Here is a 15,399-nt window from a genome sequence, read left to right as displayed (position 1 = left end):
GTATTTCTTCTCTTTTCTCAAATCCCCAAATTCTAAATTTCCTTTAGAACTTAAATTCCACTTTTGGACTTTTTAATATATTTTTTTGTCACATTATTATTTTTTTTAGGTTGTCACAGAATGCACACCACATGAAAACCCAACATGATGCATATTTTGGTAGCATATATCTTAATAGTTATTTGTTTTTAAATATGGTGTTCTCATGTGATGGTACATAAATGTCAAACTCGCATAAAGAGAAATTGTTTCTCCATTTATATTATTTCTAGCAAATTGCAAATTGGGTATTACAAAAGCTCACTCGGTCCAAGGGACCGTTTGAGAGAGGGAAAGGGTTGAAAGAGACCTGGTCTTTGTGACCACCTCAACGGGGAGTAGGTTTGCGAGAACCGTACCTCGGTAAAACAAATCCGCGTGTCACACTTCTTATTTGCTTGTGATTTGTTTTGCGCCCTCTCTCGCGGACTCGATTATATTTCTAACGCTAACCCGGCTTGTAGTTGTGATTAACTTTGTAAATTTCAGTTTCGCCCTATTCACCCCCCTCTAGGCGACTTTCACTTCTTATTCGGACGGTCCGTAGTGTTAACTTGTGTTTTTGTAGTGTTCTTGTCTGAGGCTCACCCTGGTGTCGCAGACGGTCCGCTGCAAGGGCTTGGACGGTCCGCGCATAGGTGTTTTTTCCAAAAAAACTTCTTCTGTCCGGAATAATCTACGGTATTCCGGACATACGATTTAGAGAAGTTGTAGATGAACTTATCCACCTGACAAATGTTCAACTGGGCAAACTATTTAGTCCATAAGGTTTATGATGGTCGTCAAACACCAAAATTGATTATAGAAAATGTTGAGGTCATTTCTCTTTCATACTTTAAAATCCCACTAAAGCCTTTAGGGTCAACCTTCACCCTACAACGGTTGACTAGATACTCGACTGTATCGTCGTTGAGACACCTTCCAACCCTAAATATGGCGTCCGTCTCTCTTCTCCGCCTTGGCTATGGACAGGGCCGGCCCTGAGGGTGTGCAGGGTGTGCGACCGCTCAGGCCCCCGTTTATCCATCTTATATTCAAATACATATATGTTACATATAAATCTCCATTCTCATTGTTTTGTTGCGTCTATTTGATTTTCTGACAATCATCTTTTCGAGGTCGCGCAACAGTCTGCTTGATGACAAATACTAAAATTGACGTGGGAAGGACGAAAGGTGTTGTACACATGTACCTGTCGTGTTGCTTAATTCTAGCCTATCAGAGGGCCGACCCTAATAACCTACATTGCTTAATCCTAGTTTAGTATGTTGAACTTTGTTTTTAGAAAATTTGTTCTAATGTATTTAGATTTGGTTTACTATGCATTTTAAGGTTTAGGCTAGTTTGACAAATTAAAAGTAAAAATACTCTCTCAAAAGTCAAAACAAATGTAGAGTTATATTATATAATTTATATAATTTTACGACTCATAAACTAATGTAACAGTGTCTTCAATCATATCATTTTGAATAAAATTGTGTAAATCATCAACTTCTTTTATTTTTCAGATATTATTTAAAAGTTGAAAAAATATCAGACTCAAACTTTGTATAGGGCTTTCATGTAAATTTTCGCTTAGGGCCCCCGAAATATCAGGACCGGCCCTGGCTATGGACAACGACTCTCCTCCCGTGCGCTAGAAAGAAATGATAAAATATATAGTAATATGTGTAGAGTAAACATGACTGTAAAAGTTTGTAATATAGGGTAGATTATCTTCCTGACCAGAAAGAATATTTATTTTAGAGTACAAATTTAGAGTAGTATGAATATTAATAGCGTCAAGAACTGAGCTGATGCCTGAGCAACTCCCGTCCGACACGTGGATATTGGATCACGTGCTGCCAGGGCATGGTCCGGCAGGCAGGCAGCGACGATCGGGGGCGGGGCACACGAAACAGGCCAGGAACAGGAGTCCCAGTCAAATGTGCGGCACACCGGCGGTGAGTATTCCCGTCTGGCTGGGCACAGGAAGCGCGCAGATGGGATCGGGAGGCGAACTTGGCCAACGAAGCGACGGCCGGAAAGGCACGTTCTTGCTCCCCCGCTTTCGTGGGATGTCGCTTTTGTTTCCCCCACCGGCGGCCGAAAGAGGCGAGGGAAGGCACCGGCGCACCGCCCAGCGCCCACCGAGTCGAGAGCGGGGCCGCCCGACGAGCTGGCCAAGCCACCCACCGCTTGTGCTTCCATTGGATGATCAAAGTACCGAAAAGATACACTAGGAGCTGATAATTTCTGCCAGTTCGAAACAGGCGACCTATGTCTCCTGGAAAGTTTTGTAGTACATGTATTAGGTCAAAACGCTATCTATAATTTCCTAGCTAGTTTTGTTTCTCAAATAATATACTACTCTTCACCGACCACATTTCCTTCCTGCCGTCTCCAGGTCAGCATGTCTATTGGAGCACAAGCAAGTTCCGATCCGTGACGGTAACCGCGCATCTTAAATTAATAAGTAGAATTTTTTTAAAAAAAAAAATCCTCAGGCTATTTATTTTACCGACTTTCTCCCGGAAACAGTGAAAGCGAGCGCCCGAAAACCAAAAGAAGTTTATCTACACACATAAAAGCGTTTTGGAGAACATGCAGAATGTCATTTTGCGCCGGATTGCACGTGCTGGTAATTCATGTGTGTTCGTTGCGTAGCAATTCCGATCCGGCCTTGATCTTCTCTCTCCCTCCTGCCTGTTCCCTCTAGGCTCTAGTAGCAAAAGGGAGAGGCGAACCAGCTCAGAGCCGGCGACCGCCACCCCACACCGCATCTCCCGACTCCCGCTGCTGTAGTGCTGTGCACTAGCCAAGCCAGCTTGCATATTCCTTCTCCCCCACGCTTTCCCGTGCTTCCATTCCACCACCAGGGCCGCGGAACGCCCCGCCCCGCCCGGCCCCCGCGCCTCCCCTTTCCACCTGTTCGTCGCGTGCGCATTCGTTCGCGCAGCCAGCGAGCCAGCCACCACCGGCCCCCACCATCGATCGATATCCTCCTCCTGTCTCTCTTGCTGCTAGCTCTCGCAGTTCCGTCCGATCGACTATACTGATCCAGCTCCTGCTATGCGCGGCGGCTAGCTCCTCGACGACGAGCTGATCAATCCGACAATCCGAGTCCGCCGGCGCGGATCGTCGATCGATCGGCCACCAGACCATGGTCAGTAGTCTGTTCTTCGATCGTGTCCTCCCAGCTTGCTGGCTACACATGCAGCTAGCTAGCGATCGAGTTAATTGATCTGCCCCTGCTGCTTTAGTTCCTCTCAGCCAGCACAGCTGGTTGCCTGATGATAATTAATCGTGCAGGGGACTCCGGTGAACATCATCGTCGGCTCGCACGTGTGGCTGGAGGACCCCGGCGAGGCGTGGGTCGACGGCGTCGTCACCGAGATCAAAGGCGGCGACGCCACCATCGCCACCACCAACGGCAAAACGGTGCGTCGTTGTGCTCCGCCACCTTAGTTATCATATTTATTATCCGTCTGAACGAATACCCCCAACTTCCATCCAGGTCGTGGCGAGCCTTGGCAGCGTATACCCCAAGGACACGGAGGCGCCGCCGGCAGGAGTGGACGACATGACCAAGCTAGCCTACCTCCACGAGCCGGGCGTCCTGCACAACCTCTCCTGCCGGTACGGCCTCAACGAGATATACGTGAGTACTTTCGCTTGCCATCCGGTCCGGGTCCCCAACTGTGTGTTTCAGGCTTCCAACCTAACACTAACACTCTACCGTGACTTGCATACACGCAGACGTACACCGGGAACATCTTGATCGCGGTGAACCCCTTCCAGAGGCTGCCGCATCTGTACGACGTGCACATGATGGAGCAGTACAAGGGCGCCAGCTTCGGGGAGCTCAGCCCTCATCTCTTCGCCATCGCGGACGCCTGCTACAGGTAGCTAGGTCCATAGCCTCTCGACTCTGTCTCTGTAGATACAGACTTGTTAATGCGAAAATTCCAGGGCGCTCATCAATGACCAGGCGAGCCAAGCGATCCTGGTGAGCGGCGAGAGTGGCGCTGGCAAGACGGAGACCACCAAGATGCTCATGAGGTACCTCGCATTCATGGGAGGACGGTCCGGCACCGAGGGACGCACCGTTGAGCAGCAGGTTCTAGAGGTATGGAAAAAAAAAACTCGCCATTTCCTCCTCCCCCTCTCTCCTCTTTGATCACGGCGCCCGCACTGACTTCTTCGTTCCTGCATGTACTACGCGCATAGTCTAACCCGGTACTTGAAGCATTTGGTAACGCCAAGACAGTGAAGAACAACAACTCAAGGTTCCGCACTGACATTGTTTGCTTCTTCTTTTTTCTTCTCACATCATCTAAACACGTTCACCACTGCAGTCGATTCGGCAAGTTCGTGGAGATCCAGTTCGACAAGCATGGCAAGATATCCGGGGCTGCCGTTCGCACGTATCTCCTCGAGCGATCGCGAGTGTGTCAGGTCTCCGATCCTGAGAGGAACTACCACTGCTTCTACATGCTCTGCTCCGCGCCCCCCGAGGTAAACAAACTCTCGAGCAGAGCAGAGCCTAGCTAGAATAGATACAGCCTCTGGTTACAATTACAAGCGAAGGCCAGCTGGTTTTCAGGACGTGAAGAGGTTCAAGGTGGGAGACCCAAGGTCGTTCCATTACCTGAACCAGACGAACTGCTATGAGGTGGCCAACGTGGACGACGCGAGAGAGTACATAGAAACTAGAAACGCTATGGATATCGTTGGCATCGATCAAGAGGAACAGGTACATCGTAGAAACAGACTTGGAAGAAATTGCAAACAGATGGCTGAGAGGGAAGCCAAGAACTAATCCAATCGGTTTTTTTTCCTTTCTTTCTTTCTCACCGCTCAAGGACGCGATCTTCAGAGTAGTAGCGGCGATCCTCCACCTAGGAAACATCAACTTTTCCAAAGGGCAGGAGATCGACTCGTCCAAGCTGAGAGACGATAAATCGGTCCATCACCTTAAAACAGTTGCGGAACTGCTAATGTAAGCCTTCCAAAAAAATTCTCTTTTGGTTATCTGAATCTTCCTTTCTGGTATGCTAAAGCGTGAACTTATCCTCCAGGTGTGACGAGAAGGCCCTCGAAGACTCCCTCTGCCAGCGTGTTATTGTTACGCCTGATGGGAACATCACGAAGCCCCTTGATCCAGGCTCTGCGGCGTTAAGCCGTGATGCCTTGGCAAAGACAGTGTATTCACGACTGTTTGACTGGTAGGAATGATGGCATATCATGTTCATGAGTGCATTCTGGTCTCTGGATGATTTAATTGCAACACTGCTAATGGAAACCGTCTAAACAACGAGTGGGGTTTCCTTGTTTTGTTTGGCAGGATCGTAGACAAGATCAATAACTCGATTGGCCAGGATCCAGATGCGACCAATATAATAGGCGTGCTTGATATCTATGGATTTGAGAGCTTCAAGATCAACAGGTTTGCCGTTAGTGCTTTAGCACTGTCTGGTCCTGCAAGTATGGCTTTTGCGGGGTTTTTTTTTTATCTTTATACCTTCTCATCACACAGTTTCGAGCAATTATGCATCAATTTGACAAACGAGAAGCTGCAGCAGCACTTCAATCAGGTGTGACAAGATTCGTGCATACTAAGAGAATAATTAGTTAATTAATTAATACTCAATTACTATGGAAACATCTAAAACATCAAACACATGAGTTCCTTTTGCAGCATGTGTTTAAGATGGAGCAAGAAGAATACACAAGGGAGGAAATAGACTGGAGCTATGTTGAATTTGTAGACAATCAGGATGTGCTGGACCTGATTGAAAAGGTAAGACCGTATTGGTATATGGACATACAGAAGAACAATCAAGTATCGGCTGATCGATAACACTTCAACATTGCATGCAGAAACCTGGAGGAATAATTGCACTCCTGGATGAGGCATGGTATGGCTTGTGGTACTTCGAGAGATTCGTTTTACTTAAAAAAATGGAGAAGAGCTTTGAGAAACATGTAGTTTTTTCCTAGCAAACATGCAATTTGAAGGAAAACATAAGCATATGGCATGTCTTTCATGCAGCATGTTTCCAAAGTCTACACATGAGACATTTGCTCAAAAGATGTACCAAACGTATAAGGTCCATAAGCGCTTCAGCAAGCCCAAGCTAGCTCGGACAGCCTTTACGATCAACCATTATGCAGGGGATGTAAGCAACTACGTATTCAGTTACCTGTATGAAATGTAACATCAACCAGTTACAAAATTCTTAACAAGCAGCTCAACGAAACAGGTGACGTATCAAGCGGATCAGTTCCTTGATAAGAACAAAGACTATGTGGTAGCCGAACACCAGGCCCTACTAAATTCTTCAAGGTGCCCTTTTGTTGCAAACCTCTTCCCTCCATTACCTGAGGAAACCTCTAAACAGTCCAAATTCTCTTCAATTGGTACTCGCTTTAAGGTGTGTCATGTTGAGCTACATCTCTATGTTTGACTCTTGAATGGTTAGTAACCCTAACCCATGTATATGCAGCAACAACTGCAATCCCTCATGGAAACACTGAATACTACAGAACCTCACTACATCAGATGTGTCAAGCCTAATGCTGTACTCAAACCCGGCATTTTCGAGAACTACAACGTCTTGAATCAGTTGAGATGTGGGGTATGTATGTGCAAATTGTTTTACTGTGCTACTCGAAACAGCTGCAATCTGCAATACTTTACTGAATCTTTATCTCAATCAGTTTGACATTCCCACATGGTCGTGGTACAGGGTGTCCTGGAAGCAATTCGGATCAGCTGTGCTGGTTATCCAACGAAGAGGACATTTGATGAGTTCATTGATCGGTTTGGAATGCTTGCACCGGAGCTTGTCGACAGGTATAATGCTCTAGCTGTTGAGTTTAAGTAGACCATGTAAATAGATTTGGAACTCTTAAGTGAGATATGTATATTAGTTACACTGATTTTTTTCCTTAAAAAACGTTAAAGTGGGCTTAATGCATTTGCAGCGATGAGAAGGCCGCCTGTGCAGCGATATGTGATAGAATGGGTTTGAAAGGATATCAGGTAGCCTATGATTACTGAATATGGGAAATAAAACAATAGTATACAGAACTTTCTTTTTTCAAGACCTTTTTTTATCGGTGCCTCAAATTAGACATTTTTATGTATATATATCAGATAGGGAAAACTAAGGTATTCCTAAGAGCTGGTCAGATGGCAGAGCTGGATGCTCGAAGAGCAGAAATTTTGGCTAATGCTGCGCGACTAATCCAAAGGCGTATTAAGACACATCTTATGCGAAAGGAATTCATCAAATTAAGAAAAGCCTCAGTTCAATCTCAGAAGTTCTGGAGAGGTATTTCTTCACAAGTTTGAGCACCTTGTGCCCTAAATTTCAGTTGTCAGCAAAACTGGCCTTAACTGAAACTGACATACAATTTAACAAAATCCTGCAGCACGACTAGCTAAAAAGATTTTTGAGTATATGAGGAGAGACGCTGCTTCAATTAGGATACAAAAGCACGTGCGTGCGCATTCTGCCAGAAAAGCGTACCTGCAAGTATATGAATCAGCTACAGCAATACAAACAGGATTACGAGCAATGGCAGCTCGCAACGAACACAGATTCCGAAGAGAGACCAGGGCATCCATAATTATCCAGGTTTGCACTATTATGCCTATCATGATTTGCAAATGGTTTTTGTAGGAAAAACATAATGAACAGTTCCTTGAATCACAGACTCGGTGGCGCCAACACAGAGCTTATACTGCTTACAAACAGCAACAGAAAGCTTCTTTGATTCTCCAATGCTTGTGGAGGGCACGCATTGCAAGAAAGGAACTTCGGAAACTGAGAATGGTCTGTAGTACAATTATGCATCTTCAACACAAGCACACCATTCATTGTTAATGCTCATAAAGTAAGCATAACCATGTGAACAGGAAGCAAGAGAGACCGGCGCACTGAAAGAAGCAAAAGACAAGCTAGAAAAGAGAGTAGAAGAACTCACATGGCGGTTAGACGTCGAGAAGCGTTTGAGGGTAATTCACTTGATCAATATAAGTAGTTTCTGTAGTGTTTAGTATGTCACTTGGTCCCAAATGACTTTATCTACTATGTCTTGCCGGCAGGCTGACCTTGAAGAAGCAAAGAGCCATGAAATTGAAAAGTTGCAATCTGCACTACAAAAAATGCAAGAAAATCTCGAGGAAGCCCATGCAGCAATAGTAAATGAGAAAGAGGCTGCAAAGTTAGCGATTGAACAGGCACCACCAAAGATAGTAGAAGTGCCGGTTATTGACAATGCGAAACTTGAGGAGTTGACAACTCAAAATAAAGAACTTGAGGTTCAGGATCTTGAAATTTTATTCAGATATAAGATTCGTAATTTAATTATTTAGATAAATGATCACATACAAATTTGTATCCAGGATGAACTAAGTACGTTTAAACAGAAGGCTGAGGATCTTGAAAATAAGCTTATTGAGTTCCAAAAACAGTCTGATGAACTGTCACAAGAGACACAAGAACAAGCATCCAAAGTTACTGAACTTCAAGAGCTGGTCGAAAGGTAATAAGGACCTGTTTGGTTCGTTGCCTAACTAAATCGTGTATGTTACAAATTCTGCTCACATACTACCACCACAATATGGTGCAGGCTTGAAGCAAGTTTATCCAATATGGAATCTGAAAACCAAGTTCTACGACAACAGTCATTGGTTGTTGCATCAGCTGACGAGGATAAATCAAAACAGATAGAGAGGTACATTCTACAATACTCATACTTCACATTCACATTTTTTTCTTCCTGGGCTGTACTCATGTCCTATGAGAAAGTCTCATAAACTAAAAATAATAATACATTTAGCTTGGAAAGCAAGATCGCCACCTTGGAGTCAGAGATAGAGTTGCTCCACAGCAATTCTGCACTAGCTATTCAGGCCGTGGTTACTCCTGAAATGAATCAGACAACAGTAATCGAGGTAAATTTCCTTGAAGAGAGCTTTGTGAAAACACTACTTGGGAGCATTGACTATTTGATAAATAAAAACGTTTGCATTTAATTCTGTCTAAAACCTCATTCATATTCAGGAATTTGACAAGGGACACCAGCTTGAAGAAGTTAAAACGGTCAATGTATGTGCTATAAGTTTTACCTGGCAAACATTTATACAGTATAAGATAGTGCAAAATCTCATTCAGATATCACATTAATGTGGACATATGCTATGACGCAGGAGCAAGTGGTTGTTCCTCCTGTAAAGAATCTAAGCAAACAAAAATCACTGACGGATCGACAGCAAGTACGCCCCCTGCTCCTTTTTTTTGTAGTATTAATGTGGCAAAACAAGTTCTGTGAATCAAAGACACAGACAATGAAGCATACTGAAGATTGATTTCTCATCATTTGTTCTTCCTTCATGCTTCCACAGGAAAACCACGACGCCCTGATTAAAAGTATGGTAGAAGACAGGAGATTTGACGACAAAAAATCCGCTGCAGCATGCATTGTCTACAAATCACTCCTACACTGGCATTCATTTGAAGCGGAGAAGACTAACATATTTGATCGAATCATCCAAATAATTAGGTCATCAGTTGAGGTTGCTATTCACATTGCATGCCACCTAACCTTTTCCTTGAAGTAAGACGATGTTGGCAAGCAAGTACTTATTGAGAAACTCATCACCCGAGTACATTACTTTACAGGGAGCAGAAAGTTCTGGAGAGCTAGCCTATTGGTTGTCGACAACATCAACTCTCCTCTACTTGTTACAAAACACTCTCAAAGCTAGCAGTTCATTAAGTAAAGGAACAAATCGCAGCCGGACCACAACAGGCAGTCTGTTCAGTAGAATGGTGCAGGTAAGTTCTCCATCCAGACTTTCTTTTCGAATGAGTTACGGTTCCTATCTGAGGTTGCAACGTCAAGTTGGACCTCGTGGTATTGGTTGGGGCGTATTCTATCAAGGCCACTGCTAGACTGATAGAGCGCTGCGCAATGTCGTATTGGTTGGGGCCACAGCCTCCCATTGAAATTCGATCAAAGATAGAATGTGTTTTGCACTATGCATTTTTTCTCTCTCGTAAAGATTTCACTAGTCAACTTTCATTTAGTACCGAGTACTGATGTTCACATTGTAAACATGAGATTACACCCCATAACTTTCATTTCAGAGTGCCCGGACATCATCAGGCTTAGGCATAGCTAGTGGATACAGTGGAATGGTGGGAAGGCCTGACACTGATGCATCGATGGTAGAGGCAAAATATCCAGCACTTCGGTTCAAGCAACACTTGACAGCATATGTCGAGAAGATATACGGGATAATCAGAGATAACCTGAAGAAGGAAATAAGTCCGTTCTTGACAATGTGCATACAGGTATAGCAACTAAGCCATTTCCCTTACCAGGATATGACGAAATACAATTTTCTAACCATTGTCGATTTTCATAGGCTCCAAGAGCTAACCGTGTGAGGCCATCACGGGGATCACTAAAAAGCATACACTCTAATGCACTAGCTAGGCAAGCATCAAGTCTGCATTGGCAAAACATTGTCAAGTGCCTGGATCATACACTGGAAACGATGAAAAAAAACTATGTGAGTCTATTCTTGATATTTTCCAGCTGCCTTACAGTTAGGGAACTGCACAAGTACATTGCTGAATTTAATTTCAACCTTGTAGGTAGCTCCGGTGATAATCAGGAAAACATTTAACCAAGTATTTGCATACTTGAATGTGCAACTCTTCAACAGGTGCTGCTATATCCCATTCCAATTCTTAGAAAAACTTGACTGCACAGTTCATATGGGATACCAAAAATATCCTTGGTACATGCTTTACATGGTTGATTCCGTACTGTATCAAATTTCTACCTTTTTTTTTTGTTTAGCTTACTGCTTCGTCGGGAATGCTGCTCTTTTAGCAATGGGGAGTTCTTAAAGGCTGGTTTACAAGACCTGGAGCAGTGGTGCTCTAGGACAACTGAAGAGGTGAATAACTCTTTTCTCTCTCTTAGTACATGTTCGATTACGGGTGGCAGGATTGAAGGGGATTAATTCTCTATCGCTATTCAATTTTGAATAGAAAGGGATTTAATCCCCACCAATCCCCTCAATCAAACCGAAGCCTTAGTAATTTTTTAACAAGACAAAAACTATAATCAGTAAGAGAGTGCTAATTAAGGTGAAACATTCTCCATAATGCAGTATGTAGGGACGTCCTGGGATGAACTGCAACACATTAGGCAGGCAGTCGGGTTCCTGGTATGCATGAAAAACATGCAGTTATTTTAACTGATATACTAGTTTGATCTGTCTACTTATTAGATGAATCCAAATCACAGGTTTTGCATCAGAAATCACACAAAATCCTGGAGGAAATTACGAATGAGATTTGCCCTGTAAGCTGCAACGAAAGCATCTTATAAGTGCTTAGGTTTTCTTCAAGCTAGCAAGTATGTATGAAATGCTGTGTGTTTTCACAGGTTTTGAGCATAACTCAAATATACCGCATAGCAACGATGTTCTGGGACGACAAGTACGGTGCACAAGGCGTATCTCAAGAGGTAAGCGCATGACTTCTGCCTGCTAACTTCACATGGTTAGACAAATACGCAATCCCAAGTGCATTCGGCATCCTGAATGCGTCTCTATGCGTTGCTGAAGAGAAAATCTTAGCAAGAGCCAACTTTGTTTCAGGTCATTGGAAGGATGAGAACGATGACAACGGACGACTCAGTAACTACTCCAAACAGTTCGTTCTTGCTGGACGACGACTCAAGGTATAATCACTAGTTCAGTACTGATGCAGCAGATGACATAGCTGCAACTGCAACAGTGACTCATCTAACGCCCAAACGAATGAAAATGCAGCATACCGATATCGTTGGATGACATAGCTCGGCTGATGCTTCACATCGATCCGTCCGATGTGGAACCGCCCCCGCTACTGAGGCAGAATTCTCAGTTTCACTTTCTTCTGCAGCAGCACACGGACTGATATCTTCTACAGATAAAGAGCAGAATGAATGGTACAGTTACTTGTGGAGTTACAGGGAACTGAAGATTTTTTTTTAGGAGTGCACAGATTGAGTTGTGATTTTTTTTCCCTTCCTTTTTTTTATGGTTTTGGGTGGGAAATGGCTACAAAGAAAGGGAAATATAGGGTATATCGTGATATCATTCATTTGATTGGTTTGATTGTTTGGAACAGAGAGATTTGTAATTATTTGAATATGTATATAAATTATAGAAGCATCTGATCACACTGCGGCCTGTGCTACGTGGCGACACACGATTGGGCACCTCACGTGGACCGTCTTCTACGGTGCCCTGTGAGGTGGAGGTCCGGCACGGGTCAGAACACTCTGGCGACTAACACGTACGCTCATCGCCGGGCACGGACAGAACCTATATAACTCCTGGGCCTGCCGTCGGAGGATCGATCAGCAACAGCAAAGGCACAGCTCGCAAGTGACAAGACGAACTGAACATCCATCCGATCGAGACAAAGGTCATCCAGCGATGCCGCCGAAGCCCAGTATTCTGGCTCTCGTTCTGGTCTCTCTTCTTTGCTCGGGGTACCTGTGCGGGGCGGCTGATGGCGCGGAGGCGTGGAAGAGGAGGAAGGCGGCGTCGAGTCCGGTGATCGGCATCAACCTGGGCACCACGTACTCGTGCGTCGGGGTGTACCGGAACGGGCACGTGGACATCGTCGCCAACGACCAGGGCAACCGGATCACGCCGTCCTGGGTGGCGTTCACCGACGACGAGCGCCTCGTCGGCGAGGCCGCCAAGAACCAGGCGCCGCTCAACCCGCAGCGCACCATCTTCGATATCAAGCGCCTCATCGGCCGGAGGTTCGACGACGAGGAGGTGCAGCGGGACGTCAGGTACCTACCGTACAAGGTGGTGAACAAGGGCGGCAAGCCGTACGTGGAGGTGCCGATGAAGGGCGGCGAGCGGAGGGCGTTCAGCCCCGAGGAGATCAGCGCCATGATCCTGTCCAAGATGCGGGAGACGGCCGAGTCCTACCTCGGCCAGCGCGTCGCCGACGCCGTCTTCACCGTGCCGGCCCACTTCAACGACGCGCAGCGGCTGGCAACCAAGGAAGCCGGCACCATCGCGGGGCTCAACGTGCTGCGGATCATCAACGAGCCCATGGCCGCGGCGATCGCGTACGGGCTGGACAGGGAGGGCGCGGAGGTGAACGTGCTCGTGTACGACCTCGGCGGCAGCACCTTCGACGTCACCGTGCTCAGCATCGACGGCGGCGTCTTCGAGGTGCTGGCCACCAGCGGCGACACGCACCTCGGCGGCGAGGACTTCGACCAGCGCGTCATGGACCATTTCATCCGCCTCATCAGGCGGAAGCACGGCAGGGACATCAGCAAGGACGGCCGCGCGCTGGGCAAGCTGCGGCGCGAGTGCGAGCGTGCCCAGGACGCGCTCAGAAGCCAGCACCAGGTGCGCGTCGAGGTCGAGTCCCTATTCGACGGCGTCGACTTCGCGGAGCAGCTGACCAGGGCCAAGTTCGAGGAGCTCAACGTGGACCTGTTCAGGAAGACGCTGGGCCCCGTCAACAAGGCCATCGGCGACGCCAAGCTCAATAAGTCTGACATCGACGAGATTCTGCTCGTCGGCGGCAGCACCAGGATCCCCAAGGTGCAGGAGCTCCTTAGGGAGATGTTCGACGGCAAGGAGCCTAGCAAGGGCATCAACCCCGACGAGGCCGTGGCCTACGGAGCCGCCGTCCAGGGCAGCATCTTCAGCGACGAGAGAGGCGCCGAGACCGAAGGTATAATGCCGCCGGTCAGTGATGCTGTTTTTTTTTTCTTTCACTTGCCTGTGTGCAATTTGCGGTTCCACCTCGACGCTGACAAGTAATTCTCCTAGTCCATGTTTGGTGGCCAGACACCCTGTTCGACTTCGACATGGGACGGACACGGATGACGCTGGGGGTCGAGACGGCTGGCGGCGTGATGACGAAGCTGATCCCGCGGAACACGTTGATCCCAGTGAAGAAGTCGCAGGTGTTCACGACCTCCGAGGACCACCAGACGACTGTCTCGATCAAGGTGTTCGAGAGCGAGCGCAGCCTGACCAAGGACTGCCGCGAGCTGGGGCGGTTCAACCTGACGGGCATCCCGCCCGCACCCCGCGGCGTGCCGCAGATTGAGGTGACCTTCGAGTTGGACGAGAACCACATCCTCCACGTGACGGCGGCGGACAAGGCGGGCGGGCGGTCCAGGTCGATCGCCATCACCAACGACATGGGGCGGCTCAGCAACAGCCAGGAGGAGATCGACCGGATGGTGCGCGAGGCCGAGGGGTTCGCGGAGGATAACCGCCGCGTCCGGGAGCTCGTCGACGAGCGGAACTGTTGGCTACGCCTATTCTAAGAACAAGGATTCAGGGAAGAAGAAACAGGAGGAAGTAGGCCATAGCAGTTTTCTGATTTCTTGATGCCGAGCACAGCGTCTGTCTTCCCTTTTACCAAACACAAAGTAGCCCATACTGCATTACATGTACGTTACGCTTACGAATACCTTTCCCGCGCACTTGATCAACGATGTCTTCTTCAGTTTCTCCAGCAGCGCCCAGCGCATCCTCTTCCAAAGTATCTAACATTCCCTCCATCTTCAAACGCGGCTTGTCCCTAAGCAGAAGTACTAGGAAAATAAAGTCATAAAGCATCTGCATCCTTTCATGTAGGTTAGGTTCGGTTGCATCTGAATCGAAGTAGATTGAGAAGATTAAATCATCTTCTATTCAATTTTAACTAGAGATGGATTTAATCATCTCCAGTCTCCTTTGATCCAGACGCAACCTTACAAGCCTGTAGCACAAGCAAAATCCATTCTAGACCATACCACCCGCACTTGGGCCACCAATGCACCTCCGTGTTGAATCATTCTTCAACTAAGCACTTGTGTTGGCACCATAAAATGTCCCAAACCTTCGGGCAGAGTAGAAATCAACACTTGCTAGCGTCCAATTACCACTTTCAGTTGTGAATCATGAAAAACGGGATACACAGTGGAAGAATCTGGCAACTGTAACTTGTATGCCACAGATCCAATTCGTTGAAGAATTTTATATGGTCCAAAGAATCAAAATGCTAATTCCTGATTAGCACGTGTAGCAATGGACGACTGCATGTAGTGCTGTAACTTTAGATAGACGAATTCCCCAGCCTGAAACACCCTTTCAGTTCTGTGCTTTTGCCTGTCTTTTCATATGATCCTGAGCTCGCAACAAATGTTGTTGAATTAGCGTCATAGCTACTTCTCGGTTCTTCAACCATACTGCCAAATCCTCCATTGGAACCACATAATCATTCTGAATCCCAAAATGTCGAGCAGATGTCCATATAAGACCTCAAATGG

The 15,399-nt window shown here is 46.6% G+C and overlaps 2 protein-coding genes across 2 annotated transcripts; both read left to right on the top strand.

Annotated features, from left to right (window-relative positions):
• Window positions 1–2,740: 2,740 nt before the first annotated feature.
• LOC103625885 (myosin-12) lies at window positions 2,741–12,278 on the top strand. The gene is made up of 40 exons (XM_020537869.2): window positions 2,741–3,184; window positions 3,331–3,459; window positions 3,536–3,679; window positions 3,778–3,923; window positions 3,991–4,147; window positions 4,249–4,307; window positions 4,377–4,536; window positions 4,625–4,774; window positions 4,884–5,020; window positions 5,100–5,246; window positions 5,366–5,467; window positions 5,558–5,615; window positions 5,720–5,821; window positions 5,902–5,939; window positions 6,074–6,200; window positions 6,285–6,455; window positions 6,528–6,659; window positions 6,771–6,877; window positions 7,009–7,066; window positions 7,181–7,358; window positions 7,459–7,664; window positions 7,743–7,862; window positions 7,946–8,044; window positions 8,135–8,350; window positions 8,435–8,574; window positions 8,662–8,766; window positions 8,872–8,986; window positions 9,096–9,140; window positions 9,242–9,307; window positions 9,437–9,607; window positions 9,714–9,869; window positions 10,182–10,388; window positions 10,463–10,609; window positions 10,695–10,765; window positions 10,903–11,002; window positions 11,219–11,275; window positions 11,356–11,412; window positions 11,497–11,577; window positions 11,711–11,793; window positions 11,885–12,278. The coding sequence occupies exons 1-40, from the start codon at window positions 3,182–3,184 to the stop codon at window positions 12,009–12,011; spliced, it is 4,674 nt and encodes a 1,557-aa protein (XP_020393458.1). The 5' UTR covers window positions 2,741–3,181; the 3' UTR covers window positions 12,012–12,278.
• On the top strand, window positions 12,166–14,597 carry LOC103625886 (heat shock 70 kDa protein BIP2). The gene is made up of 2 exons (XM_008646286.3): window positions 12,166–13,808; window positions 13,925–14,597. Exons 1-2 carry the CDS (start codon window positions 12,536–12,538, stop codon window positions 14,410–14,412), a joined length of 1,761 nt encoding a protein of 586 aa, XP_008644508.1. The 5' UTR covers window positions 12,166–12,535; the 3' UTR covers window positions 14,413–14,597.
• The last annotated feature ends 802 nt before the right edge of the window (window positions 14,598–15,399 follow it).

This window comes from Zea mays, chromosome 5, assembly GCF_902167145.1.
Source record: "Zea mays cultivar B73 chromosome 5, Zm-B73-REFERENCE-NAM-5.0, whole genome shotgun sequence".
Classification (NCBI taxonomy): domain Eukaryota; kingdom Viridiplantae; phylum Streptophyta; class Magnoliopsida; order Poales; family Poaceae; genus Zea; species Zea mays.
Note: the sequence above shows the minus strand (reverse complement) of the source record. Positions and strands in the feature narration are given on the sequence as shown.

Bases quoted from the DNA above. Each gene is read 5' to 3' on its own strand.
- LOC103625885 (XM_020537869.2), top strand. The intron at 7,359-7,458 runs GTATTTCTTCAC...AAAATCCTGCAG, and splicing joins ATCTCAGAAGTTCTGGAGAG to CACGACTAGCTAAAAAGATT. The intron at 7,665-7,742 runs GTTTGCACTATT...CTTGAATCACAG, and splicing joins GGGCATCCATAATTATCCAG to ACTCGGTGGCGCCAACACAG.
- LOC103625886 (XM_008646286.3), top strand. From the start codon at position 12,536: ATGCCGCCGAAGCCCAGTATTCTGGCTCTCGTTCTGGTCTCTCTTCTT. The intron at 13,809-13,924 runs GTATAATGCCGC...TTTGGTGGCCAG, and splicing joins GAGAGGCGCCGAGACCGAAG to ACACCCTGTTCGACTTCGAC.